At 48.1% G+C, this 17,912-nt stretch overlaps 2 protein-coding genes across 4 annotated transcripts in view; one reads left to right on the forward strand and one right to left on the reverse strand.

Annotated features, from left to right (window-relative positions):
* Positions 1-17,904, forward strand: part of si:ch211-116o3.5 (uncharacterized protein LOC325902 homolog) — a 29,865-nt gene extending 11,961 nt beyond the window's left edge. Inside the window, exons 1-4 of one of the 3 annotated variants that reach the window (XM_062472505.1) lie at positions 14,935-15,251; positions 15,644-16,180; positions 16,272-16,604; positions 16,853-17,904. In XM_062472505.1, the coding sequence (XP_062328489.1) occupies positions 15,754-16,180; positions 16,272-16,604; positions 16,853-17,478 (1,386 nt within the window). In that variant the 5' untranslated portion in view covers positions 14,935-15,251; positions 15,644-15,753 and the 3' untranslated portion in view covers positions 17,479-17,904. Of the gene's footprint in view, positions 1-14,934; positions 15,277-15,643; positions 16,181-16,271; positions 16,605-16,852 lie in introns of those variants that run through there. The other 2 variants (XM_062472504.1, XM_062472506.1) reach the window with 2 other exon arrangements.
* bloc1s3 (biogenesis of lysosomal organelles complex-1, subunit 3) lies at positions 13,435-14,826 on the reverse strand. Its single transcript, XM_062472508.1, has one exon. It carries the CDS (start codon positions 14,673-14,675, stop codon positions 14,082-14,084), a length of 594 nt encoding a protein of 197 aa, XP_062328492.1. The 5' UTR covers positions 14,676-14,826; the 3' UTR covers positions 13,435-14,081.
* Positions 17,905-17,912: the final 8 nt, after the last annotated feature.

Consider the following 17,912-nt stretch of genomic DNA (forward strand, 5'->3'; position numbering starts at 1 on the left):
ACTGTCGTGAAAGGCTGGACTATGTGGTTCAGTTCTTTCCAAGTTCTGCATGGCAAGACAAACAGCTGATGTCCCTCCCTCTATATGTAGTCAACACCCCCCCTCCCCCCTCACACACACACACACACACATGGACTCTCTCTCAAACACACTCACAGATCTGACACTCAGAAAACACGCATACACAGGCTTTCAAATACACACACGCTTGCTCACACACAAACACACTATCTAACAAACACACGCCAACATGCACACACACGCATCCACACACACACGATGTGCCGCAGTTAATTAAAACAGCCCTAGCTTAGCATATGCAGCCGCACTGCAGCTTGAAGTGGAAGCAAATAACCAAATACAAGCATGGTAGGCACCGTCACAGTTTAGTCATGGCTAGACTCATTACCACAGATGTCTGGTCTGGTAGAAGAGATCGCACAGTGAAGGACGAAAGTAATTAGAACAAGCAAACAAAGCTGCAGACTCCAACACATGTTCTCTGCGACAGCACATCAGGCAACGACACCTACAAAACAAAGACACTTACATAAATGCATTTGCCAGGGAGCCGTCGACGTGGAAACCCTAGTAATGAGTCATGTTATTCTGACAGGAGAACAGGAAAGGACGGCTGGCTGGGACAGGAAGTTGTGAAGGATTCACATGTCATATCCTGCCAGTCACCAAGGGATGAACAGGCTGGCTGGCTGGCACAGGAAGTTGTGATGCCTTCACGTGTCAAATCCTGTCAGTCACAAAGCATGCTATGCTAGAGGATCACGGGAAGGCCCCAATTTTAGTTATCTTTGCCCAGCAGACATGTATCATGTTATCCTTAGAGCAACTGTCTGGTGTCACAACAACTAAAAAACATACTATTTAACCACGTTGACTTGAACACATTGCTTAAAATGTTATGACCCTTTAAAACCACCAAAGGCCCATCTCCTAAACCAGTCTTTAATCCACATTTGTGCCCCCCTTTTCCAACCCCAATACCCTGTCCAACCTCCACCATCCATCCTCCCAACCACCCACCCAACCCTCCCTCCTGGCCTGCTAAGACAGCGACATGGGTCAGGGGGTGTGCGAGGATGGAGTGTGGATGGACCCAGGCCTCCAGGCCAGCCAGTTGAGACAGCACAGGCAGTCAGACACATCCAATAACAGCCTGTCCTCCTGCAGCCTCTATCCAGGCAGAGATACCATGACTGGGGTGTTCTTGGAAGGTCTGTGTGAAGGTGAGGGCGGCATTTAATCTAGAGTGTGGAGTGTGTGTGTATATAGGGACCTCAAATTTTAATATGTGGACTAGTATAGATAGTCCACATATTTAAATTTTAAATTTTTCCCTATATGTTTATTGTATGCACCTTCCTGCCAAAGCAAATTCCTTGTCTGTGCAAACTTTCATAGCGAATAAATCCCCCCATTCTGATTCCAGGCATAGATACCATGACTGGGGTGTTCTTGGAAGGTCTGTGTGAAGGTGAGGGCGGCATTTCATCTAGAGTGTGGAGTGTGTGTGTATTTCTGTGTGTGTGTGGGTGTGTGCGTTTGTGTGTGTTTCATGTGTGTGTTTTATGTGTGTGAGCCTTTGTCTGTGTTTCTGTGTGGGTGTAAGTGTGTCTGGGTGTGTCTGTGTGTGTCTGTGTGTGTGTCTGCAAGCGAGCATGTGTGTGAAGTTGACATCTCACCCCGGCAACGTCCTGTGTGTTCTAAGGTGTTATTGAGTACTTCAGGGTGAGCCTGACCCCTGCAGAGGCTTGTTAGAGAGGCCTGCCACAAGGTTAACCAGCTCCTGCTCCGTAAAACAGTCCAGACCACCACTGCTCCAGCCTCACATCCTGGTCTATTGATTTGACCTCGGGGTCATGTGGCGTGCTAAACAGTGATGAATGGTTGTTGTCTGTCCTCGTGAGACCTAGGATTTTCTATTTATGACACCTCTTTCTTATGCAAATCTCACAATTTGAAACTGCTGCTGTAAAACGGTCGGTTTGAAAAAATCCACATTTGTGACGTCACAAATGTTGGTCCACCTTTTTTGGCTCTGGTCTGTACCTTTGTCACACCCCAAAAAAGTTTGTGCGCTGCTCTGTGTACTTCCACGGGAATTACAAAGAAGAATGTTTCAAAGTTTTTCAAGGATATTGAAAATGGACCACGGTCGTAAATGCAGTGTTCCAGGCTCTACAGGGAATGCTGACACTTTTTAAACATGAGCAAACATCCCAGGGGGCTTGGCTGATGGCTATGTAAGTATAGTAGCAGGCTAGTAGTCTATGAGAAAATCCCTGTGAAGTTCGAGACTCAATTATTCATTTGCTCGAACCATTTCACCAAAGACAGTTTTGAAAACCTTGGACAATATAAAGCAGGATTTGCTAAGCCCCCGTTGCTGAAAAGAGGTGCTGTTCTGACTGTATGTTCATCACAACCACAAGCTGTAAGTAGCCTATGATTTTGTCACTAAGAGTTATTAGCAATGCTAACGTATCCTGTATCTAGAATAGGTAGAATGTGTGATGATTTTGTTTATTGGCAATGGGGCTAACGTCATTTCATTTTCCTGATTGTGTTTCATTCGAATAAATAACTTGTGTTGTCATGTAAATCTACAATTCACGATTTGTTTGGCTATGTTGCGTCTTTGCTACGCAGCTTCGCTCGTTGTAAACCAACCAATCAGCGCGCAGCTCATCTATATATTCATGAGCATGCCATGAAAGGGAGAAAACCTCTCGTTTTATTCCAGGGCTATTTCACAGGGTGCATCAGGGAGCATAGAACACCACCTGGGCCATTTTCAGCCCAACCAATGAGACCTTAAGGAACAGTGTGAAATACCCTATAAAATCAGTAAATGACCCCTTTAAAGAGCTGAGTTAAGTGTCGCAGCCCCTTGTATATTTCCATAAGTGCTACACAGACCCTCCAGGTCATTGACAGTCTCCCCTGTGAGAGCGACCCTGGCAGGTTGACAGAGAGTTCTGATCCAATCGTACAGCCCATCCACAGATATTTCACACTGTGTAGAACAATGGGGTGTTCTGATCTAGTTCTGCAGGCTGTAAGTCCACAGTGACTCTGGGTTCTGTGGAACACTAGAGTGTTTGGATCCAGACCCACAGCCAATCCACAGAGACAACAGATTCAGAACTGTGCAGAACACTAGGATGTTCTGATCCAGTGTCACATCCAATCCACAGAGACAACAGATTCAGAACTGCAGAACATTGGAATGTTCCGATCCATTCCATTTTCACAGTGACATAGGACCTTGTACAACAATACAATGTTCTGGTCCAGTCTGTCAGGTCCAGATGGTAGCAGAAAGACAACCTCCTCATTATGTCCCACTTCCTTGATCTGGGCTCTTTTCCCCCTGTCAAAATGTAAGGATGAAAGGATTTAGCATCAATAGTGATCTGCAGTTATTCTGTGTGACTGTTTTAGCATGTTATGGAAAAATTCTAGTGGCACTGTGTAGATTTGAATAGTCAAGAGATGGCGGTTTCAATAAATTTATTTAGCTTGTACAAATTAAGAATTAACAAAGTACTTTGTGATCAGTCATAACGAAGGAGGTGCTAGCCACAGATCGTTCGCAAGAGTGATGAAGAACAACCCTAAAACCCTGCCTTATATAAACTTTAGATCAAATGGTTCTTCTGATGGTCAATCCATCAATGTAGCAAACTCTGTGATTGGTCAGCACTGCTCAGTGACAGTTTGACTCCATACCAAGTGTCCCACAGTTCTTTGATGTGGCATCTCTCCCCAAACCAGTAGATACTAAAGCCACAGAAGTTGATCAGTCAAATGGTCAACTGTCCTTTGTGTGGGCATCTTCAAACAAGTATTTAATTAACACCACCCATGCAACAGGAAGGGCCAGAGCAGCTTGATCAGTTCCCAGCTGTCTCTTCCTCCCCAGGTGACAAGAACTCTCCCAGATCACCCAGACTTTACATTTTAGTCATTTAGCAGACGCTCTTATCCAGAGCGACTTACAGTAAGTACAGGGACATTCCCCCGAGGCAAGTAGGGTGAAGTGCCTTGCCCAAGGACACAACGTCAGTTGGCATGACCGGGAATCGAACTAGCAACCTTCGGATTACTAGCCCGATTCCCTCACCTCTCAGCCACCAGACTTCCCGTTCCTAGACTTCACGTCTCCTAGTTAGGTGTTATAAAACTACAGGTGGCATCTCTGCCAAATGAGTTGAATCAACTTTCACTGTATCAAGCTTCTTAACCAACTTTTAGACTTCCCTTAAAACACATTCCTCATATATAAAACACACACATTATAACCGTATTCAAAATTTCCACCACAAGCAGCAAGCTCATAGACTTTGAAGGCCACGTTATACAGGCTCCAGGCCTCTTACTGTAGGAATATAACATAGAGAGAGGGGGGGGGGAAAGAGAAAGAGAGAAAGAGAGAGAGAGAGAGAGAGATGAACAAAAACTGAAAATGAAAAGACTGAGTCACTCAGAACAAAATAACTTCTATTTCTGCTTTTAGCAGTACTCCAGTTAGTGCTGAGGCTTGACATTTGCCAGGCCATTCAATACAAACCAACACAACACCAACAAACTATCTGTTTACAGCTGAGACCAACATGACTCATTCTAATGTGTTTTAATGTGTGTTAAATGTCAGAGTTATAATGGCGAAATCTAATCTGTATAGATGCCAGAGGCAGCCTCTCACCGTCCCCCAGCCCCAGCCCCAGCCCTAGCGTATGTAATACAGATTTCTTCTCCCAGATTCTCTACGCTATCATCAGAAGGACTGGGGCACAGGGATGCGCCTGGCTGTGTTTAATATTATCCTCCAAGTGGATCTCATCAAACCAACATTGGGGTGATCAATATCGAATGCGTTAGCTGGAGTGCAATGCTGTGCTGTACCAACAAATCAGTCACAGTTATCGGCTGAGCTTTCATTTACCTCTGTGGTGGCCATGTTTTGTATCTAATATTAATAGGATCACAAATAAACTGAGGCTGCCCTTGTCCAGTGTTTACACACTTTATAACACACACACATTCTACCAGAGGTATACGTACGTTCCCTCTACCACAATCACACGCACCCTCTACCACACACACAAACACACCCTCACACACACAAACATACATCCTTTCATTCCCTGCATAAAAAGGGGATTTCCATGGAGACCAATCTGTCTCTGATTCAGCATCCAAGCTTATTTAGAAGTTAACACAGCCGTGTGATTCCTGCATCAAGTGCCTGTGAACATGGAGCTGGGGGAGGCCTTACAGAGCATGCCAGGCCAGGGACAGTAGAGAGACCAGGGCCAGTAGAGAGGCCAGGGACAGTAGAGAGACCAGGGGCAGTAGAGAGACCAGGGGCAGTAGAGAGACCAGGGACAGTAGAGAGACCAGGGGCAGTAGAGAGACCAGGGACAGTAGAGAGACCAGGGACAGTAGAGAGACCAGGGGCAGTAGAGAGACCAGGGTCAGTAGAGAGACCAGGGACAGTAGAGAGACCAGGGGCAGTAGAGAGACCAGGGACAGTAGAGAGACCAGGGGCAGTAGAGAGACCAGGGACAGTAGAGAGACCAGGGACAGTAGAGAGACCAGGGGCAGTAGAGAGACCAGGGACAGTAGAGAGACCAGGGACAGTAGAGAGACCAGGGGCAGTAGAGAGACCAGGGACAGTAGAGAGACCAGGGGCAGTAGAGAGAGCAGGGACAGTAGAGAGACCAGGGGCAGTAGAGAGACCAGGGGCAGTAGAGAGACCAGGGGCAGTAGAGAGAGCAGGGCCAGTAGAGAGACCAGGGGCAGTAGAGAGACCAAGGACAGTAGAGAGACCAGGGGCAGTAGAGAGAGCAGGGCCAGTAGAGAGAGCAGGGCCAGTAGAGAGAGCAGGGACAGTAGAGAGAGCAGGGCCAGTAGAGAGAGCAGGGACAGTAGAGAGACCAGGGGCAGTAGAGAGAGCAGGGCCAGTAGAGAGAGCAGGGACAGTAGAGAGACCAGGGGCAGTAGAGAGAGCAGGGACAGTAGAGAGACCAGGGCCAGTAGAGAGAGCAGGGCCAGTAGAGAGAGCAGGGACAGTAGAGAGACCAGGGGCAGTAGAGAGAGCAGGGCCAGTAGAGAGAGCAGGGACAGTAGAGAGAGCAGGGCCAGTAGAGAGAGCAGGGACACTAGAGAGAGCAGGGACATTAGAGAGAGCAGGGACAGTAGAGAGACCAGGGGCAGTAGAGAGAGCAGGGACAGTAGAGAGACCAGGGGCAGTACAGAGAGCAGGGACTGTAGAGAGAGCAGGGACTGTAGCGAGAGCAGGGCCAGTAGAGAGAGCAGGGCCAGTAGAGAGACCAGGGGCAGTGGAGAGAGCAGGGCCAGTAGAGAGAGCAGGGCCAGTAGAGAGAGCAGGGACAGTAGAGAGAGCAGGGCCAGTAGAGAGAGCAGGGACAGTAGAGAGACCAGGGGCAGTAGAGAGAGCAGGGCCAGTAGAGAGAGCAGGGACAGTAGAGAGACCAGGGGCAGTAGAGAGAGCAGGGACAGTAGAGAGAGCAGGGACAGTAGAGAGAGCAGGGCCAGTAGAGAGACCAGGGGCAGTAGAGAGACCAAGGACAGTAGAGAGACCAAGGACAGTAGAGAGAGCAGGGCCAGTAGAGAGAGCAGGGCCAGTAGAGAGAGCAGGGACAGTGGAGAGAGCAGGGACACTAGAGAGAGCAGGGACATTAGAGAGAGCAGGGACAGTAGAGAGACCAGGGCCAGTAGAGAGAGCAGGGCCAGTAGAGAGAGCAGGGACAGTAGAGAGACCAGGGGCAGTAGAGAGAGCAGGGCCAGTAGAGAGAGCAGGGACAGTAGAGAGAGCAGGGCCAGTAGAGAGAGCAGGGACACTAGAGAGAGCAGGGACATTAGAGAGAGCAGGGACAGTAGAGAGACCAGGGGCAGTAGAGAGAGCAGGGACAGTAGAGAGACCAGGGGCAGTACAGAGAGCAGGGACTGTAGAGAGAGCAGGGACTGTAGCGAGAGCAGGGCCAGTAGAGAGAGCAGGGCCAGTAGAGAGACCAGGGGCAGTGGAGAGAGCAGGGCCAGTGGAGAAGCGAGGTCACGTTAACCCTGCTCTTCTGCGGTCACTCCAGCTTGCTCAGGTGATTTTTTTCCGTCATCTCCCTGGATATCGGAGTCTTTCACTTAACCTCTCTTCCTCCCTTCCCTCACCCCTTCCTCACCCCCAAAACAACCAAGTCAGGTGGCTGAGCGGTTAGGGAATCGGGCTAGTAATCTGAAGGTTGCCGGTTCGATTCCCGGCCGTGACGTGACGTTGTGTCCTTGGGCAAGGCACTTCACCCTACTTGCCTTGGGGAGAATGTCCCTGTACTTACTGTAAGTCGCTCTGGATAAGAGCGTCTGCTAAATGACTAAATGTAAATTTAACCCGCCGTGTTTGGGTGAGACCACACGGAGCTGAACATCCAGCTCGAGAACTACAGCGGCGCTGACCCTCTGGACTACATTTCCCCACTGAGACAGGAGTTTATCGGCCTCTCTGATAGGACGGTTTGGCTGCAAGCCAAGGCAGTGCTGGGGGCACAGTTTTCTGTACAGAGTCTCGCGGGGAGAGAGGAGCCTGAGAGATGGGCTTAGACACTGCTGTACACAAACAGAGACACTGCCCTGGCCTTGTGTGTGTGTGTGTGTGTGTGTGGGGGGGGGGGGGGGGTATGCTTGTAAGCTAGTGTTTGGGTGCGGGAGTTTGTGTGGGAGGGTTTGGTGTTTGTAGGCCTACTTGGGGGGAGGGGGAAGCGTGTCTGTGTGTGTCTGGGTATGTGGGGGCATGTTTGTAGGGGGTGGGGGTTAGTAGTGTAAGAAAGGGTGTTTGGGGGTGTGTCGGGGTAGTTAGTGTTTGATTGTGTGGGTGTCATTATTGGGAGGGGGGGTGCGTGTGTGTGGGTGTTGTGTGCTTGTGTGTGTGTGTGCATGAGAGAGAGCGGGATAGGGGGACAGGGAGATACTCTGAAGGAGAGCGAAGCGTGGAGACTGGAGAGAGCAAAATAGACAAGTTGAAGGGTGGAGATGGCGGGGTCACGGAGGTTGTGGCAAACCTCTTTGATGTCTGCAGTTAATTGGTTTTCTCCTCAGCCAGAGAGCGAGAGGAGGTTTTGTATGGAGAAGTGGAGAGTTTGTCTGAAGCGTTCTCACCCAGCAGTTTACTCCTCGTTACCTGACCTGTGCATCGGGGAAAAGTCCATTAACAACCCAGACTAACCTCAACTCATCTCCTTCAAACACTCCATAAGTCAATGTAAATACTGTGTCATCTGCTCACTTGATAGACTGTTACTCACTCAGGAAGTTGTGAATGTGGCATTGGTTGAAAATCGAACAGACACTAGATGTAAACTGGATAGAACGGGAATACTAGCTAACTGCCACATTTGTTTGACACATTTTTACCACAATATTTGTTATGACTTACAGTACATTTAGACATTTACATTTAGTCATTTAGCAGACGCTCTTATCCAGAGCGACTTACAGTAAGTACAGGGACATTCCCCCCGAGGCATGTAGGGTGAAGTGCCTTGCCCAAGGACACAACGTCATTTGACACGGCCGGGAATCAAACTGGAAACCTTCAGATTACTAGCCCGATTCCCTAACCGCTCAGCCACCTGACTCCCCAGTACATGCTGAGATCACATCATTTTATTTAACACAAGTTTACCTTCACCAAAAATACAAATGTCAAAGTCACTGTAAAAGTTGAAAGTTAGCCAGGGTGTTTTATTTTGATCGTGTTTCCCTTTTTGCTATAAACAATGCAAACTAATGCGCCCGTACTTTGCGAGGGCAAATTCTAATGGCTAGTATAAAATATGGGACAGGGGCTGGGGCAAAACTCTGAAAGATACAGCACAGTCATAGTCACACCTTCTATGGAGGAAAACAAAAGTACATTTCTTCTTGATTTACTACTGTTGTTGCTCTAGGTGACACTAGTCTAATTGTATTGGTGTCGATTACCATAGCTAGGTTAAGTTGACCGCAGATGCCAAGGTGATCAAACCACTGCCTGTAGCTGCCTGGGTCGTTCTACCGCAGAACTCAAACTGCCATCATGTGATCGGTCGTCAAGATCATGTTAACAAGGTCTTGCATCACACACATGCTCACCGAGTACGCTTCATCGGCAAGGCAACCCCCAGGCTGCTGTTGCAACAGATCATCCATGTAGTCATGTCAAGATCACGTATGATCCAGCCGTGATCAGCGATCAACCGGGACAGCCTCCTCCTCCACAGCGTCCTCCACCCCCCACGTCCCAGGCTTGACTGACAGTCAGACACCCCATGCTGTCACTGCGGTGACGTGACAGCCCAGGCTGGTGATGGAAACACGGCTCCAGTTACTGGAGGAGGGAGAGGAACATCTGAGTTGTGAGAGGGCTTTTCTGCAGCTGTTTCTGGATGTGAAGGTTGTTTACCTTTATCAGTCTGCCATAGGACCACATTACAGAGGAGAGTAGACTGCTCACCGATTTGGAATGTCCTATTACAAAAGACTGTGTATCTTTCACTCTGAAGGCCCCCCGTGGGTGCATGAGTGTGTGTGTGTGTGTGTGTGTGTGTGTGTGTGTGTGTGTGTGCATGTGTGTGTGTTCAGATTGATTGTTCTTCGGTCTCCTCAGGGTCCCTGCATGCTAATTGTCCTGTCGGCACGGTAACAGGACCTGACCATTTCACCTAGTCATGGTTCAGTACAGCATTGGCTGCCATAGCAACAGCCCAGGCATAGTCAGTTGCAGAGCAAGAGAGACCCCTATCGGCCAGAAGATATAACCAAATCAATCAAAATGTATTTGTATAGCCATTTTTACAAGCAATGTCACAGAGGGCTTCAGATACGCCCATAGAACTGCCCCTCAACCAACCTAAACCCTCAAGGAAGACAAGGAAAAATTCCCAGAAAAACTCACTAGAGGAGAAAAAATGTAAACCTTGTGCTGCCTTCGGGTCACATGACTTCGTGTTGCGACAACTTTACCCAATACAAAAACAAATAAAAAGCATTTTCTTTTCACCTTCGCGATGTGGGGGGTCTGAGACAACCGGACGGTTAAAAGAAAATGCTTCACTTTGTTTTTGTATGCGGTAAAGTTGTCGCAATATGACGGTGGGTCACAATGACTGATGGGTCAGAATGACCCGAAGATAACACAAGGGTTAAGAAACCTTGGGAGGAGCAATTCAGTGAGGGATCCCCTCCTCCAGAGACGGTTGGTGAAACAGAGGTGCAGAACACAGGCTAAACATAGTCAACAAACATGATTTTAGAAGAGTCCGGCTCAGTGAATACCTGAATACTTAAATAGGATTCCTCCAGTAGCATCTTGACAAACTACTGTACCGTGTTATTTAATGTATGCCTGTAGGTTAGAGATTGTCAAGTGTAGCCTAATCTCAATGTGTTTTTGTTTTGTAATGTTTATGTGTGTTGGTTAGCAACAAATTAAATGCTAATATGATATGCGTGCCAAGTTTTTGCAAGATATCAGCAGTAATGAGAGAAAATGCGCACCATGCAAAGACTACTAACCACTCCTCTGGTTATTATTGAAAGAAACGATGCTACTGTATATTACATTAAAACTCCATGTCTCTGCATATGATGCCTTGGCTTACTGACTGTCCGGCGTGCCTTGAGAGTTGGTGGTACTTGTGATGTGGGGTCTTTCTCTGAGGCGTGTTGCTGGAGGCCTAAAGGTTCATTAGCACGCCCGCTATTTGATTATTCTGCTGGTCTCCCTCCCTGCAAAATGGTGCCTGTAATGGAATTTAAATGAGTTTCCCGGCTGAATTAATTTACCGGCTATGAATACACACTTGCGAAAGCAGGCTAAGGCACAAGCAGGCGGAAGACAAATTTGAGGAGATGGCAACATTTGTAGAGGGATGCTGTGTGTGTGTGTGTGTGTGTGTGTGTGTGTGTGTGTGTGTGTGTGTGTGTGTGTGTGTGTGTGTGTGTGTGTGTGTGTGTGTGTGTGTGTGTGTGTGTGTGTGTGTGTGTGTGTGTGTGTGTGTGTGTGTGTGTGTGTGTGTGTATGGGGGGGAGACGTAGGTGAAAGTAATGACACAGGCACAAGGTAATACTCTCTCACTCTCTCTTATTCTTTCAATTACAAAAACTCTGTTTAAAGTACTGAAGCCTGAAAACAAATGTTTTACTTTCAAGTGGCTGTGTTATTCTGTGTGAACAAGTGGCCAAATTATATTCCCTATCCTTTAGCGATCCCGGAACCGCGATGATAGCGTACTTGGTGTGTATTGATATTTAACTTGTACCTCTGCTAAAGTTCATGAGGCAAACACCTGAGACAGGAATATCCTCTCCTGGTACAAAGCAACAGATCTGTCCTTATAAAAGTGGGAGTAAAAATCAATGATGAGCAGTCAACACACTTTATGGCGGCAATCACCACTGTGCAAACTGCTCGCTTTGAAGTTTCAATACAAACATTTCTGAGTAGCAAGGCCTATCTCTAATTCCTTATGGATAGGCCTATTTATAGACAAGGTCAGGACAGCAATATTAACCAGTAACTTAAGTAGGCCTATCCATGAGAGTCACCGAGTTCTTCATCTAAGAACTGAGATTCTTGGCTCAGTGTTTTGCCTCTCTTTTGCTATAGTAGCAGTGGTGTCTTTCATTAAATGATAAAGCTAAAGGTAAGCAACCCTGAAGCACGTACTGTGAGCTCCCCTCCAGCAGGGGGCAGATCTAACTCCACCTCCAGCCAGCCCAACTGAAACATTTTTACATTTCATATTCAATTCCATTCATTTAGCAGACACTTTTATCAAATAATAAATAGTTTACGTAAAGTACAGCAGAAAATCAAGGATCAGCATAGTGCTTATGGTGTCTCAGTGGTTAATCAAGGATCAGCATAGTGCTTATGGTGTCTCAGTGGTTAATCAAGGATCAGCATAGTGCTTATGGTGTCTCAGTGGTTAATCAAGGATCAGCATAGTGCTTATGGTGTCTCAGTGGTTAATCAAGGAATGAACAGGACGGAGACCTGCAGGGTTCTGAGAGTGGATGCTGGACTTCCGGTGGACATTGGTGTGATAAGAGGGGCTCGGACCGTACCGTACGTTGGGTCAACATGGACTCTCAAGCCTCCAGACAGGAGGCGAGGAAGACACGGCCGAACTCCGACCCGTTGCCGAGGAAACGGATACATCCCCAAGTGTATGTGAGCCCCAATGAGCCAGTTCACTCAAGAAAGCTTCTCCTGAGTGCTTTATTCGTCTAAACTGTGATTAACCTTCACAGAACAGAAGTATTTCCACCGAGAATGACGACCACCGTAACCATAGCGATCACATTCACCGCGGCCTCATGGTTGCAGGTCTTATGTCTACGCATGAATGCGGCCCTCGACGTAATCGCAGGTTCACCATAAGTTAGTTTTAATGATCCATGTGCGAGTCATCACCATATGTATGGGTCATATCATCATGTTCTGGATGTAAATGTGACATTTAGGCACTCATATGGAGTCCATTAGTTGTTTGCAAAATAATGACAGTGAAGTGTTCCATTTAATTTGGCATTAAGCCGACCCTGGTGACCCATCAACCAATCGGCTGGCAGCGCTGTCTTCTCCTAATAACTCAAAGAGAATGTCAGCAGACGTGAGGATGAGTGGGTCTCGGGAGAGAAGTATGTTTTTACAGCTCCACTCTTCAGACTGTAGGATCCCAGAGACAGCGCTGTGTGTGTGTGTCCTCTGACTTGCTGTATAGCTGGAGAAACCGCCCACATGCCCTAACCTTCTCCATTAACCCTTCTGTCCAGCTGGAAGCAGCTGTTAGAGCCTTGTCTAATGACATCATTTAGAGCTGGTGTCTTGACACGTCAAAAAACATTTTCACTCGGGCCTACATGCCAATAGCTGTATGTGCAGTTAGCATTTCACCTCCCACCCTTTCTGACAGTTTGGGGCGCATCCAGAAAAACAGTTGTTTTAGGCAACCATGACACATAAATGGTACTGAACTGACCATGATACAACATGTATTGTTGTGATTCTGATTCAGATGGGGAGGCTGGCTGGGAAGCGCCTCTGTGGTGTACAGGAGCTAAGGTGACCTCCAGTATGACCTTTGGATGACCCCTGAGGAACACTCACCTTTACACATCCTTTCCTGAAAGTCCAGCAGAACAAACTTATATTCTTGTCTGAATTATACTAAAACCCTTTATATGTATATCTTTATATTATATATTGAAAGCATGCAGTGTTTCCCCTAACATTATATTAGGGGGGCGCCCCGCACCCCCAACGCCCCCCCGGATGGTCAAGTTAATAAAAATAAATACAAATCTTTTTTTTTTTATATATATAGCGCCCCATCACAATAAGTCATTTAAGTTTACCTTTCCTATAAAACAGGTCTATAGCTTGCTCTTTTATTAAACAAACTAAATGGCCTTATGTTATTTATCTTATTTACACAACGGCATGTCATATCTGTCTCTACATGGTCATCGTCGCCGCTTTGCCCCCCGTCGCCGGGGGGCAAAGCTGTAAACCTAGGGGAAACAAGCATGAAATTTACTGTCAAATCATTTATGTATCTTGCAGAGAGTAATTAATCAGATTTCTTTGTTGTCATTCCCCTTCACGTCTCTGGTAATTGCAACAATCTGGAAATACTCACCAACTGCTAAAATCCATCTTAATAGAATATTATTTTATTAAATGCTATTTAGACTGTATTTGTATAAGCTCAATGTTGTTAACACATGGCAAACCATTTCAATCTTGACAATTCTGTACCTTCACTAACCCTCAGGCCTATGCTACTGTAACAGGCATCATATCACATGCATTACTTCATTAGGCCACTAGGAGGGGCTGTTAGCTACAGGTATGCATTAATTCTGAAGGTGAAGCGACATCAATCTCCTCCTATCCTGTCTTCACTTGTTGAACTGTGAACGCAGTATTACAATTAAGATTGTCGTACTTGTGCTGAATTCGCATCATTGTCATTGGGTAGAAAATCCTATCCTTCACCTCACTGACCAGGCAGACTCTCGGTACTGGGTATAGTAATATCTGGCAACAGGTGACAGCTGGTGATTATGTCAATTTTCTCTGAGACGGATTTGAGGTCCTCGAGGATTAGCCGGATGCTGTGAGAAGCGTTGATGATGCCGCTCTGCGAGTTGTTCAGGTGACCGGTGGCCACGCGGATCTCTTTGGTGGCATTACCGTAGACCTGTCGGAGGGTCTGGGTCACGTCGGTGCACAGACGCCCGTTACTCTCCAGTAGTTTCTGTTGCAGAAGGGTATTGAACTGTTCGGTAGGCTCGGGCCTAGAAACCGGGCGGCCCTCCAACACCGATGGAATGTCTGGGTTGTCTCTGATCACAATGAGCGGAGGCAGCTCCTTATACAGTGTCCGCGCGTTCTCCGAACTGGAGGCGATAACAAATTTCCGTGCTTTCTCAACCTCTTCTTCGCTGTCGGTCTCTGAGGCCTCGCCGGGAACCTTAACCCCGGCTGCGGCCGCGGAGGGAGGGGAGAGGGAGGTGATGTACACCTCGTCGTCCGAGTCTGTCTCTGAAGCCTCTCCTTGCACCACTATCTGGTATTTGTTGCTCGCCATTTTACTTAGAACACTACACACAACGAGAGAACACAAGTATAACTATTGTAATGTCCCAATGCTAAAATGAATTGAAAATTATTACAAACAGGATACGGACATTTGATCAGAAACTGACATGCCTTCACATTTAACCAGTCACGAGCAGGAAGTAACGCCGAATGTAAAGGAAAGACCAATCGAATGTGGAATCGGAGGACATGTGACGTTGGGAATGTCAACAAGCCCCAATCACATGACAGGAACACGCACGCCGGGGTGCTTCTTTGACGCAGCCCCGTGCGCTGCGTAGAACACTAAAACATCCAACTGAATGTTGAGGGGATGGGGTTGTATCTGTTGCAGACAGTATGCACGCTTGTTGTTACAGTGTTGAAAATGATGAAGCAAGCTCTACCGTATGCTGTTAGACATGGTCGCAGACTTCCATACACCACCGAAAGGCGTACGTTTGCTACCTCGTCTCGACATCAGGCACCCGTGATGGCTACCGCAGTCACTGTGCATCGACCACTGGACCTTTCCTAGCTAGCGTCACCGGTCATTCTGGCTGCCAGCTTGGTCCGCTTCTGTGTGGTACGGCACACATTTTTCATACACTGTTTTGTATTGTGAGGATGTCTGTTTACTGTAGAAAGGAAAACTTGTGATTAGGATGTTTGCAAACTAAACGTTTCAAGGCAATGTGTTTCAGTGCAGGCAGCTATTTCGTGTATCATGTTAGTGAAATTGACGTGGGAGATTCACTGATTTGTCTTTTTTTTTTACTTTGAAAGGGCTTGCTGACACTTTTAGTTGTATTCTTAGGAGCGCGTTCCGACAAATTATTCGAATATTATGCTAATGAATTATCCGCTTGTCGCTTGCTGTCATTCTCGTTTTTCTCTCCATATAAATATTTTATATAAATCCTAAGTTTTAGCCCCCTCACATTTTAAATGTACATTTTTTAACTCTTAACCCCGAAGCCTTGGAACCATAGGAGCCCAGGTGGGCCCAGTCCCCCAGGGCAGAAAACAGGAGGCCAGGCGTGGAGAGACCAGGAGGGGGAGACCAGGGGTAAATCCGGCAGACAACCATGGAGCTGAGAGAGAAGAAGCCCAACAAATGGTGGACGGAGTCAGACACGTTCGCCATGCTGAATCTGATCCAACAGCTGGACCTTGTTCACGAGCTGGACAAGAAACGCCAGCGCAACTACTCTCACTTCCGGCGTCTCCGTAGCAACCTGGCCAGGCGGGACATCATGTTCACTGTCAACCAGATACGCAACCGCTGGAAGAGCCTCAAGCACAAGTACCGCAAGATCAAGATGGCGGGCTATCGATCACCAGCGGCGAGGCTGGCCGCCATAGAGTCCTTTCGCTACTTCCGGCTGTTGGACCGCATGCTTGCCCGGAAGCCTCGCACATCAGGTCCTGACCTAGAAACAGGCTCAACAGAGGGGCACACTGAGGTGGAGAGGACCCCCTCAGACCTGGAGGACCCTACTGATGATGGAACAGGTAGGTTAGATCTCACTTTGTTCCCTTCTCTCCTCTCCTCTTTTCCTCAGTCCCCTCCCCTCCTCACCACCCTCCTCTCCTCCTTTCCTAGGTGACTACATGCCTTCCTGGCAGAGCTCCATGGCTCCTCCACTAGAGGGCGACAGCGACAACCCCAGGGCCAGTCCTGATGAGTGCCAGGCCAGCCCCGGGGCACCAGCCTGGGGGCTACACCCTCCAGAAGAGGCCTGGGGGGGCCCTGGCCAGCAGAGCCCCAGCCTTGGAGTCCCTCGCTGGGAAGAGCATGGCTCTGATGAGGTGATGACCCTGGGGGAGTCCGGGGAGTATCTGTATCCAGTGAAGACAGAGCCACAGACTCCCCCCTGCTTGGCTGGAGGGGAACTGGGCAGTGAGCATGCTAGCTTCAGCCCAGGCATGCCTGCTGGTAAGTGGGTTTTGATGACAGATGCTGTTTTTTAAAAACACAATTCTCAATGGGACTATACCGATTTTGAAATCCCCAACGCTGATCTATCAATTGAACGTGCAACGTAAAATATTAATGTATTTGTTTAGCAGACACTTTCATCCAAAGCGACATACTTGGTAGGGATTTAAACCAGCAACCTCTTGATCTCCTGTCAAATGCTCTACCACTGAGCTATGCCTGTTCGCCAACTAATTTCTTCTCAGGCACTTGTGAGGACAGCCCCAGTCTGGTGCTGCAGCAGCTGAGCATGTTGAACCAGCAGGTGGCGCTACAGCGAGCGGAGCAGCGGGCCTTCCACTGCAGCCTGCTGGGTCTACTGGACCGCCAGACACACCTTCTGGAGCAGCTGTCTAACAACACGACACAGGCCTCCAAACGCTGCCCTGACAGCTACACCCACCAGTCACCCAGCGACTCCACCCACCAGTCACCCAGCAGCCCTATCAAACCAGACCCTGACAGGAATGACTCCTCCAGCAAACAGGCCTTTCCATCCCGGCAGGCCATAACGACCTCGTTCTTGCAGAATGACCCCCCAAATAAACAGATGGACCTTTTGGGGCAGGCTGAGCCTGTGTTACAGACAGACCCATCCACCATGGTGCTGCAGGTCCACAGCGCCTTGGTCCAGATCCTAAGAGGGGTGGAGCAGGTCCAGACCCAGAGACAGCAGCCCTGCTCATGCAAGACCTCTCCGTCACAGCCCCCCTCCCTGGTTCCTTCCCCCTCCCAGCCTTCTTCACAGCCCACATCCCCCTCCAAGCCTCCCTCAGAAACCCCTGCCCCACCTCCCCCCTGCAAGACCTCGCCCTCCAAACCTCCCTCCTGACAGACTTCCCCCTTCCCAGAGCCTCGATAGACCAGCTGTCTGATTGGTGTTTAAGGAACCAGTTACATATACAACAGAGCCCTCCTGCCCTCTGGTGGTGGGAGGACTGAACTGACACCAGAGACCCATCCAAGGACTGTGTATGAGTTGGGGAGACCTCAACACCCCTTCCAGCTGTTGTAATAATGTCATTAGTCAATAGACCTTTGTTTTGTTGGCTATTTGCTGGTTTGCTGATGGACTGGTTGTGTGGCGCTGGTCAGTGAGTGTAACGCTGTTATGTCATGGACTAATAAAGCACATGGAATATGTAGGCTTTAATAGAATAAGCCACCGGCTTGATTGTGATTGTACTACAGAATAACCTTATAGTCTGACGTGAAAATATTTATTTGCATTTTGGAATTAAAAATGATGAAAAACGTGTTTTTGGA

Source organism: Osmerus eperlanus, chromosome 11 (assembly GCF_963692335.1).
Source record: "Osmerus eperlanus chromosome 11, fOsmEpe2.1, whole genome shotgun sequence".
NCBI lineage: Eukaryota > Metazoa > Chordata > Actinopteri > Osmeriformes > Osmeridae > Osmerus > Osmerus eperlanus.

Bases quoted from the DNA above. Each gene is read 5' to 3' on its own strand.
- bloc1s3 (XM_062472508.1), bottom strand. From the start codon at position 14,675: ATGGCGAGCAACAAATACCAGATAGTGGTGCAAGGAGAGGCTTCAGAG.